This window comes from Corythoichthys intestinalis, chromosome 20 (assembly GCF_030265065.1).
Source record: "Corythoichthys intestinalis isolate RoL2023-P3 chromosome 20, ASM3026506v1, whole genome shotgun sequence".
NCBI lineage: Eukaryota > Metazoa > Chordata > Actinopteri > Syngnathiformes > Syngnathidae > Corythoichthys > Corythoichthys intestinalis.
The window spans coordinates 37711324-37723409 of NC_080414.1; the positions used below are offsets into that span (position 1 = coordinate 37711324).

The 12086-nt window shown below is 38.6% G+C and overlaps 1 protein-coding gene across 1 annotated transcript in view; it reads right to left on the reverse strand.

Moving 5' to 3' along the window:
- The window catches only part of abcd3a (ATP-binding cassette, sub-family D (ALD), member 3a), a 77417-nt gene that overhangs the window by 27259 nt on the left and 38072 nt on the right, over positions 1–12086 (reverse strand). Inside the window, exons 13-18 of the mRNA XM_057823896.1 lie at positions 10305–10396; positions 9600–9688; positions 7231–7303; positions 7101–7164; positions 3088–3165; positions 2405–2470 (exon numbers count right to left, since the gene is read on the reverse strand). Of these exons, the coding sequence (XP_057679879.1) occupies positions 2405–2470; positions 3088–3165; positions 7101–7164; positions 7231–7303; positions 9600–9688; positions 10305–10396 (462 nt within the window). The remainder of the gene's footprint in view (positions 1–2404; positions 2471–3087; positions 3166–7100; positions 7165–7230; positions 7304–9599; positions 9689–10304; positions 10397–12086) is intronic.

Genomic DNA, 12086 nt, shown 5'->3' on the forward strand with positions numbered 1-12086 from the left:
TTAACAAGTTAAAGTGCCTGTGACATGAAAAAGCATGTTTATTTCATAATACACGCGGTATTTTATGCCCCTGAATGATATGGACCGCTTGGATGTGTGTGGAAGCGATCGCTATATTTATTTAGTTTTTTGAATCCCGCGCCATGAAAATGAGTGACTTCCGGCTTCGGTCTTGCATTGAGGAGGAGGGCGCTGTGGCGTGTACGGTAGAAGACGTTCTCTTCACTATACAGTGTACTGTTGTGTATGAGGACGAAGGATTCAGCTGATTTTGCGGATTAATACTTTTATTTTTTGCATCACGCCAGCCAAACGGCTGCAGAAAAATCATTCTGTATGCGGGAGAGGCGTATGCGCCTTTTTGGCGTTTCAAAAGGTTCCCATTCACCGTGGATATTTACTGTGGGACCATTGGACTTACAAGGAAGTGAGTAAACATCTTGTTTTGTATTATGTCAAATACGAATACAGTGATTACAAAGTAAACACTATAAAATTCCTTTAAATAAAGGACTACTTACGTTTGATCATTGATAGGCATGTAAAAAGCTATCCTCATGCTCATTAGCAGTTAGCTGTTAGCACGTTAGCTACACAACAACTCCAGCCACCCTCCTCCAGGGAACGAACTGTAAATTGCTCTCCGCCGGGCGGTTTGCCGATCCGCAAAGAAACTCGACAACCGGGTCGTCATGTCAAATAATCCAGGCTAGTTATGTGTGATTTTCCACTTCGAAGACTTTGAAACATCCCTCGGTTCGGGTTAGCATGTCGGCTAGCTGTCACTCCTTCTGGTCTGTTTACATTCTCCGAAGCCGGGGAAGGGAAATTACATATGTCCGATTTAGGTGTCATAAAATATCGTTCGGGAGGTGTGACAGTAAAGGTGAAGTCGACCGTTTTGACCATTATGGAGTAATTTTGCCATTTCGTCTTGAATAAATGGATTTTTATTATTTTATATTCCATTTAGCACAAGATTGTTATTTGTCATGACCATGCCATTTATTTAGCAATTGGGGAAAGTACTTGGGTAAAAAGAATATCCTGTAAAAATATTGAAGTAAAGAGACAGAAACAATGACATTTTGCCGCTCTCTTCGTCGCGTTTTCCTCATTGTGAATAGTTCCCCCTCGACGGGCTGACTGGTCCTTCTCAAGCCATTTATATAGCTATTGGGGAAAAATACTTGGATAAAAAGAATATCCTGTAAAAATATTGGGAGTAGAGAGACTGAAACAATGACATTTTGCGGCTCTCTTCGTCGCGTTTTCCTCGTTCTGAACAATTCCCCCTCAATGGGCTGAATAGTAAAACCGATGAGCCTAGTCTACCGCTGACGACATCCACCTGTTGGGGACGCTAAAGCCCTATAATGGTAGGCGTGGCTAAGCGGCAGATTAAAAGACTAATTTCTCGTCATCTGCGCTTTGCTAAATTGTTGTATATAGTCGAATCGTCTCAAAATATGATTCTAATTCACATAATAATGCCATTTAAGACTTTTTTTCTGGTGTCATATGCTCTTTAAACGATAATTGACAGATGCCCATGTGAAGTCTGGTTCTTTGGCCAGATCAAAGCCATCGTTAACTTTAATAAGCAAGTGCCACAGTGACTGAGAGGAACAAAGGGCTGGGAGAGGGCGGGGAGAGGGTGGGTGTGAGGCTGTGCACAGAGTAGAAAGCAAGGCGCACTGTATATGGATTAAAAAAAAAAAAAAAGACTATCACACGTGCTTGCGATGGGACTATCGCGCACGCTCACATCGCGATGGCGATGTTTAAACGATATATTGTTCAGGCTTAGTTAAAAGGTCATTATCAGAAAACTCATAATCACATGACTACATTATACCAATTAGACGTAACAACACAGTCACATAACAAAACAAAAGCTTGCATTCAAAAGTCCTATTATCATGCCGGCCTGCTCAACCACGTGGCATCTTTGAAGCGCTGTAAGAAAAAAATTAACCATTTCCAATGGAGTAAACATTACTCGAAAACACAGATTTTAAACTCGCTTACAGTTTTGGGACCAATAGACAACGAAAAACACGAGTTATGATCGTTTTAATTTTATGGTGGAAAATATTAATTCTCCAGTAGAGGGCACTCATGCTCTTTGGACGGGTGATCTTTCTCTGTACATTTTCTAGTCTGAATTCGTATATTTTTTTGGCTTAATATGGTCATGTAATATGTTATAGTACAGTACAATATCCGTAACAGCTCATATACATGACATTGTGCAGAGAAAAAAAAACCAAACCATAATTTAAAAAAAACCTACCCACCTCTGCTTGTATGTAGGAAATCATGTTGGGAAAAAAGCTAGCTTTGGTGATATCATGAGCACGCCATCAGAAATCACCATTTTGATTTGTTATGTCTATGTTACCTGTGGAACATAGAAGAGCTTTCCTCTCTCTGGTTTTGTCAGTTGTCCTCCGAACAGCGGCCAAAGCTAAAAAGCGCAGATGAAACAGCTATTTCAGAAATCAAATTGTGCAAAAGTTTAAAAACATATACCGTATTTTCCGTACTATAAGGCACACCTAAAAGCCTTCAATTTTCTCAAAAGCAGACAGAGCGCCGTATTATCCGATGCGCCTTATATATGGAACAATATTGGTTCATCATGGCATGACATTCCCTTTAGTGCATCTCCATCTAGTGGATACATAATGCAACCCCAACCACCACTACTACTACTACTACTACTTCACCTTATAATGTGGTGTGCCTTATAATGCGGTGCGCTTTATATTTGAAAAAAGTTTTTAAAAATGCCATTCATTAAAGGTGAGCCTTATATTGCGGTGCGCCTTATAGTGCGGAAAATACGGTACATTTGCGCATATTCAAATGACTATTAGAAAATGAGATTTAAATCGCTATCAATGACAATCATATTATTCAAATGTATGGCAATTGTTTAGAGTTTTTTTTTTTTTTTTAAATGGCCACTTTAAGGCACAGGATTGGGCATTTGGGTGGTGCATTGCAGACAACATGAAAAAACATGTAATGAACAATTTTATGTTTGTGTAAAATAAATACATAAATAGAAAAACAACTCACCTCTCCAAGTACTCTGAACAGCGAACTTTTGCCACAACCATTTGGTCCACACACGAGAACATTAGTACCAGAACTCACCTTAAGCAGACGGGAAAATAAGAAGAGGATGAATGAATGTTATAATACTGAAATACAGTTTCAGGGCACTTTCCAGGATTAACATGACCCCCCCCCACCACCCCAAAAAAGGTAATTGGTATCTAGGCCATTGTTATTTTTAGATCGTTAACCATTTTGGGTTGATTTTAGTGATCGGTCATGATATAGTTAATCGATTTAACATGGTGGAATGCACGTTCACTGTAGTTTTACAGTTTAGCGGATAGCAAAAAAAGTCCTTCAAAATAGTCTAATGTTGATGTTTTGCAAGTCATTTATATTATTATTTTTGTTGATGTTGTATGATTATTTATTTAGGACTCCAGTTCAGGGAAGATGTAAAACTAAACACACATGAGGAACATTACATAACCGCCTTGAAAAAATTGGCAAAAATGCTGCGAAAAACAAGTTATATCGGCAAAACTTCTTCAGGGCTCACACAGTTGTATGAAAAAGTATCTGCACCTTTTGGAATTTCTAACTTTTCTGCATAAAATCACCACCAAATGTGATCTGATCTTTGTCAAAATCACACAGACGAAAAAAGTGCTTTGACTAAAACTACCCAAACATTTATAGGTTTACAAAAATAAGTAAGTGAACCATCACATTTAATATTTTGTGGACTCCCCTTTGGCAGCAATAACTTCAACCAGACGCTTCCTGTAGCTGCAGATCAGTCCGCCACAGCGATCAGGACTAATCTTGGCCCATTCTTCTCGACAAAACTGCTGTAGTTCAGTCAGATTCCTGGGATGTCTCGCATGAATCGCTGTCTTTAGGTCTTGCCACAGCATCTCAATGTGGTTTAAGTCTGGACTTTGACTTGGCCACTCCAGAACATGTATTTTGTTCTTCTGAAACCATTCTGAAGTTGATTTATTACTGTGTTTTGATCATTGTCTTGCAGCATCCATCCTCTTTTTAGCTTCAACTGCCTGAGATACGGCCTCAAGTTTTCCTGCAAAACATCCTGAGAAATTCTTGAATTTATTCTTCCATTAATGATTGCAAGGTGTCCAGGCCCTGAGGCAGCAAAACAGCCCAAATCATGAAGCTCCCTCCACCATGCTTCACGGTGGGGATGAGGTGTTGATTGATGTTGGTGAGCTGTTCCATTTTTCCTCAACACATGACGTTGTGTGTTACTCCCAAACAATTCAACTTTGGTTTCATCAGTCTACAAAATATTTTGCCAAAACTTCTGTGGAGTGTACAAGTGCCTTTTTGCGAACATTAAACGTGCAACAATGTTTTTTCAGACAGCAGTGGCTTCCTCTGTAGAGTCCTCCCATGAACACCACTCTTAAAAATAAATAAATATAGTTGATGAGTGCACAGAGATATTGGAGTGTGCCAGTGATTTCTGTAAGTCTTTAGCAGACACTCTTTTTTTACCTCTCTGAGTATTCTGTGCTGAACTCTTGGTGCCATCTTTGGTGGACGCCACTCCTTGGGAGAGAAGCAACAGTGCCAAACTCTCTCCATTTGTAGACAACTTCTCTGACTGACGATTGATGAAGATCCAGACTTTTAGAGATGGTTTTATGTCCTATCTCAGCTTTATACAAATCAACAATCCTTGATCGTAGGGTTTCAGACAGCTCTTTTGACCGAGCCATGATGCACATCAGACAATGCTTCTCAGCAAGACAATTCTTACCAGGTGTGTGTTTTATAGTGGATAGGGCAGCTTTAAACCACTGATTGAGCACACACCTGACTTATAATGTTTGGTAAAAATGGGTTTCAATTGCTCTTTAAGTCTCCTTAGGCGAGGGTCCACTTACTTATTTTTTGCCTTTCTGTCATTGTTTGCATGCTATCCTCCTTAACTCATTCACTCCCACAAAAAAATTCTGTTCTATTGCTATATAAACATGAAACCCACCAAAAGAAAGATTAGACTCTTTTCTTTCAGCAGAAAAAAAAGTTCATATCTTTTTCCATTCTTTAGAAATCAGCATTAGAAAATAGCTTAGTTTGAGCAATTTTCCAATTTCTGATGAAAAAACGGAGAAAATTAGCTTTTTGTAAACGCAAAAATTTCAAACATAACTATGACTTTAACACGGCTATTTTTTGCTTCAGTGACATCCCAAACATCTGAATAATGTTTTCCTTTTACAAAATAACATGAACAACCAGCCGAATAGAGCTTTTGATAGCAAAGTAACAATTTATTCACACTTACCTAACTGAGAGATGACGTTTGGTGGCTGCGACAGCGGTTAAACTTTTCCCTCATTGCCGACTGTCTCATAAAGATGGATTATTTTTTAGTCTTTTTTTTGTGGTGACCACTGTCTCGTTCGCCTGGGGAACTTATGTTCCTGGAGGGGAACTGGTTTGGCCGTGCGTGTTTCCGTGCAGGACACTCGAGCGTGCGGTGGACCTGAGCAGCAAGCTGCGGAGGTGCTCGGCTAACTTCCCTAATAAAGTTGTATTGTTTGAATTGGGTTGTGGGGTCTTAACAAATGCGCTACTGCCCTCCAGTGGCCAGTTTTATTGCTTTAAAATTGGTTTTGAGGCTTGTTTTTTGTTTCGGCGATAAAATCATGTAAAATCATGGTGCACATTATAAACGGGTACATGGATGGAGACAGAAATATTTTATATATATATATATATATATATATATACTGGACTGTCTCAGAAAATTAGAATACACAATATTCTAATTTTCTGAGACAGTCCTGTACATTAATCCACCATTTAAAGCAGGGGTGTCCAAACTTTTTGCAAAGGGGACCAGATTTGGCGTGGTAAAAATGTGGGGGGCCGACCTTGGCTGACGTCCTTTACATAGAACAATATACAGGACTGTCTCAGAAAATTAGAATATTGTGTATTCTAATTTTCTGAGACAGTCCAGTATATATATAAACCGATATTTTTTTTTTTATTGACACGGCCAAGTTGTTTTGAAGAAACGTATGCGGCGATCCGTTGCCGACCATTACGGTACGTGACGTCACCATTTTGTTTCGGTAATAATTCACTCTGATCGGCCGAATGATTTCGTCTGTGTTACATTCTGCTTTTTTCACTCTTCATAAAGCACAGAATTTAGTTTCTTGAACTCATTTGAGACAACGTTTATTGCAGCTCCGCAACTCGGACCATAACAAACGTAACAACACAGACTTCCTGTGTGTGTCCGTCAACTATATCTGTTCCTCGGGAACCTCAAACCCAAATAACAATAGTTCCTATTGTTACTGTTGTGTCGACAGCGATGAGCTCTCTCCGATTTCCGACTTACGTTCTCACTTTCATTTTACCGTATCAATCCATGGAAGAAACATTTATTCATCATGATGAAACGAGCAAGTTATACAGCAGCCTTTTAAGGAAAAGTCACATCTGTTTTGTTTTCTCCTAGATTCTGGTAAGCTGGAGAAGTTGTCAAATCATATTACCGTAAATATTGTCAGTTTATGGTAATGTTTTGAACTACCAATATGCTATGCTTGTGCTGTGTTTCACCAGTCAGTAAAATGACATTTCTGTATGTGTACACGAGCTCTGTTTTCTTGTATTCTTTTTATTGGTGCTAAAGTTAGGGTGCGCGTTATAAACGGGTACAATAATTTTCCCTAGATTTTACAAGTAAATTTGGGGTCTGCATTATACACAGATGCGCCTTATATTCGGGAAATTACTGTAGTATGTTAGTAATTTTGGGACTGCAAGTTCTTTCAAAATGTTGTACTAGTTAAAAAATAGTCAAGTAAAAAACATTAAATTCTGAAAATCGAATTATATGAGTTGATCATTTTTGGGGCCAGATCATTGAGTTTCATGACACAAATGCAAGTGTTCATTTTTCCCAAGCAAATCACACTATAGACAAACAAAATTCAGATATAGTTTCGCAGAACTAACCACGATAAAAGCTGTCACTTTACCTCAAATGTGAGGTCTCTAATAAGAATGTCTCCATTTGGCGTTGCTAAAGGGGTGTGGTCAAATCTGCAAAATAAAAAATTGATTTGACGTAACAAAGAAAATGAACACAAGAGGTACAAAGATACTCACTTGATGATGTTATCTCTGTTGATAATTTGACCATTCCCAGGCACAAGTGTCAGACTTTCTGCTGTATCGAACTCTGTAAGTGAAATAAACAACTCGTTCAGAGCAAATCCGTTATTAATTCATTTTTTAGTAATATATTGAACCTGAAGCATTTCTGTTTGAACAGTGTTTGGGTTATGTCACTAATGTGGCATGTGCTGCATAAACCTGCGCGAGCATGCACCCCGCCCCCTTCACTGATGTTAAGGATATGCTTCAAGCGAGGCTGTGCTCCAGGCTTGCTTGTTTTAAAACATGTAGTAATATTTGTTTTGTTATTTTGGCAAGACAATATGCTGTTGCTAGCCTTTAAAGGTCTGTGCTAAGTGACTCATAGCATTAGCATAGCATTCACGGTTGCGTTAGCATTAACTTTAGTGCGGCGAGCGTCCTCTTAAACTCTCGGACAACTTTTTTTTACTTTTTACATATAATTTGTTGCGTCCAGGTGGGCAAAACTGACAATAATATTCCGTTTTCCTGCTGAGTGTGTATTATCATCAAGTTGGCGCTTTCCCTTGTGGGATGCTACAATATGTACTCGTCTGTCAATGTTCATACGAAGTGGTTGGAAAACTTTATTTCATTCATTTATTTTTGGACATAACAAAATTAAATTTGAGTTTTCGTCTTCGAAAAATAGACAAAGACATTTTCGATTATGACTGAAACTAAAAAGTATTGTCGTTCAAAAGACTAAGACGAAAATTAAAAGGGCTGCCAAAAACAACACTGGTGTGAAAAGGGGAGAGGGGTTCACCCATCACATACAGCTTGCAGCAGTGTTGTTTTCATCAACAATGACGATAACGAAAATATTTCGTCAATGAACATTTTTCATGACGATGAGATAACGAGCTGAAAACGTGTTTTGGGAGACTAAAAAATAACGAGACGAGTGCCAGTTTTCGTCTGACGTGACTAGAACGAGACGAAATAGTTTCCGTCACATGTTCACAAAGGGGGACATTAATGTGTAGTTGTGTGTGTAGTCACCATCGTGTGTTGTCTCCAATCTACGTACATGCAGGCTTGCACACACGGTAACATTTGTTTTCTTGGCCAGAGAGAATATTTAAAGTTGCTTCAGCCTTTAAACGTCTGTGCTGAGTCATTATCACACACTAAATGTAACTCGTAGCGGTAGCATAGACTTTGCCTTCGTGTATGTATGGTTTACCTGCTGAGTGTGTATAATCACCAAGTTGGCGTTGTCCTTGTAGACGCAACAATATGTGCTCGTCTGTCAGTGTTCATTTGAAATGGTTGGAAACCATTATTTGAATGTTTTTTGGAGTTTTTCTTTTTTTTTTTTTTTATTTTACAGATGAAAACAAAAAATTTGACGAAATTAGTCTTGCATTTTCGTCAACAAAAACTAGACGAACACAAACACATTTTGAGATGACTAAAATATGACTAAAAAGTATAATCATGCAAAAGACTTAAGAAGAAAATTAAAAGGGCTGACAAAAAAAAAAAAAACTGGCTTCCAGCCTTGGTTGACCATTCCACCAGGTATGGCAGCTTACCCAATTCAGGGGGAGCCGCCAACACCTTTTCGGAAATAGCTTTTTATTTTTAATGACAAATCAAGCTACGACTGAATTTTGGTGTCCTTAAAGAGGAATAATTTAAGGCTAACCATAGATGGTGAGACACACTACTAGAAGTTGGATAACCAGTTTGTTACTAAAACTCTGCTATACTAACACTTATCCCTGGGTAGACGTTTGTTTTCATTAAGTCCTCAGAGGAATTTATCTGTCAAAAGCTCTGTTCGATACTTGGTGCCGTAACAGAAGAACAATTTATGGCATCATTAGTGATTTGACAGATGTTAAAAGAACGGACAGCGTTCTGTGAAAACAATGTAAACCTGAACGATTAAGCTACATCGCACTGAATTGCGATAACTGAATCTCTTGAGGCTATTTTCTGCTCAAATGCGTTTTAATTTAACAAAGCCATTCACGAGTCTCGAGTTCCGGTTTTGCTGGTCAATCAAAAATAGTAATGGGAAAACAAATTTGTCTGCACTGCACTAAAACCGAATAGCACACAGCACAGATGTACCTCATTGTAATATCAATAAGACAGCGGTCTCTTCTTTTTTTTTTAATTGATGATTTTCCACAGTTTGGCACGTAAGACATTTTTTGCTTCGTTAAGAAAAAAATTAAAATAGTTTGAAGTTACGCAACAAATAAAAGATGAGAGAGAAGAATTGCTCCAATTCTTTTAGTTTAGCACTACTCAGATGACAAGCAATCAACTCCTGTGCCACAAAGGACCGAGAAAAACACTGAATTGCTACAAACAAAGCATACCTTTCTGCTGGGAGACCATGGTGCGTTCATATTTGCCCGAATTTAAATCCTTAAGGACTTTGATCAGTTCAGTTATACGGGTTGTGAACCTGAAAGGACAACAAACCATTAGAAAGAAATCAATTCGGCAAAGACAATTCTTAGTGTCTTTCAAAAGAGAGTGCATTTCTTATTTGATCTAGTAACCAGAGATGCCACCCTGTAGCATGGAACATTCTGATTTTTATCGGGGATATCTGTGTCCCAGGCAAGGCAAGGCAAGGCAGGGCAAATTTATTTATATAGCGCAATTCAACACAAGGCAATTCAAAGTTCTTTACATCACATGAAGATCATAATAATCACATTTAAATCAATACAACGTAAAAATCACGACAATCAAAATAGGAAATAAACCAAACAACACTTAAAACATTTATGGAAGTATTGCGTTTACTTTTTTTTTGCACCACGTGTTATTTCCTAGATTTTCTTTTCACATTCTCACAGTTGAAGTGAAGTTATGATAAAATTATAGACCGCACAAAAGTTACATTATTGTATTGCTATGAGCGGGAATTATTTAATACAGTATGTATTATCTCTAGATACCACTGTATATTCAAATTGTTGGTACCTGCACCTGTATTTGTTTGCCATTTATTTCATCAATTTTATTTCTCAATACTTAAAGAAAAAAGAAAGACCCACAGAGAAATGACTTACCCTGAGAGCCGAGTCATTTCTCGACCCGCCAGAACAATCCTTCCAAGAGCCTGGGACATCCGAAGGAGCATCCTCCCACTCTGGTAATAATCCTATACAAAATTTGTCAACATTGTTGAAGAAAATTTTAAATGCATACACATAACATATTCAGGGTCACTGTCACACAAAGCAAAATTAGATATCTACAGTGGTATGAAAAAGTATTTGAACCTTTTGGAATTTCTCACATTTCTGCATAAAATTACCATCAAATGTGATCTGATCTTTGTCAAAATCACACAGATGTTAAAACAGTGTCTGCTTTAACTAAAATCACCCAAGCATTTATAGGTTTTCATATTTTAATGAGGATAGCATGCAACCAATGACAGAAGGGGGAAAATTGAGTAAGTGAACCCTGTGCCTAAGGATACTTACAGAGCAATTGAAACCAAATTTTACTAAAGATGCACCGATACCGATACTAGTATCGGCAGGGGGCGCCGATCTGGCCCGAAATGGTGGTATCGGTATCGGCGAGTACCAACAAAGCAGATACCATTTACCGGTCCATTATTATAACATTTGACCGCAGCCTTTTTTTCCTCCTGGCACTCACTACATTGTCTCTGTGTTGTGTGATGACACGTGAACACCAAGCAGCTATCGCTATTGGCCTGCTCCTGACCAATGACAGCGGGCCAATAGCCACTCTGACCAATGACAAGGGCGCTTTTTCATATGGAGGAAAAGCAAACCAGGAGAAATGGCGGCAGTCGGGAAATATTTCCAAAATAGAAATCCCGTCGATTAAAATCAATGGCTGCATGCAAGATTTGCTGCCTGAAAGTTTCGAAATGTGGAGTTAAATCGGCCAGTTTCAATACCTCGAACCTGATAAAACATTTGAAGACGAAACATGAACGAACACGACGAGTTTGAGCCTGGAAGAGCAGGACTGCTCTCCAGAGGAAGGGCGCAGCGAGCTCAATGCTAAAAACTCGAAGGTTAACTAAGACGATAGGCAGCGAGCCAAAAAGCCAAAATAAAAACACTCAAATACCTGCACAGGGTAGAGGCTACAAACGAGAGCAGCACACTAACAGAAAAAACCCAATGCAGGGGCGTAACAAGCAAATGTAGCGAGACTATAGTGCGAGATGTCAAATGGCGATCAGCAAGGCAAATATCTCGGCAGCCTTCTCTGAGATCACCCGTGCTTGAATGCTGCGTTGATGAGCCTGCATTGGATTCAGGTGCGACGTCAGGAACGCCCCCACTACCAGTCCAGCAACAAAACACAATCTAACCAACAGCAGAATGTGACAATAATTTTAAAGTTGCACTGTTTGGACTTTAAGAGGTTTAAAAAAGTTTATTCAGTTAATTCAGAGTTTATTATTATGAATTTATTTTTACTTTCTTACTGTTGGGCCAGTATTATGCATGTTTTATTAATTTCACAAATGTAGCACTATTTTGGCTTTTGAGAGCCAAAGGTTTATTCAACTATTGTCTACTAGGGTTTAGTGTACTTTTTCCTATTTTGCAAAGGTAAGCAACAGCCTGACAAAGTCTTGATAGCAATGATTTCACATCCAATTATGTAGCTCTTTGGGGAATTTTTTTTTTTTTTAATATATATATAAACGGGGTGGTATCGGTATGGTATCGGTATCAGCCGATACTGCACAGCCAGGTATCGGTATCGGGGCCAAAAAATTGTATCGGTGCAACACTAATTTTTACCAAACAATTTAAGTCAGGTGTGTGCCCAATCACTGATGAGTGGTTTAAAGC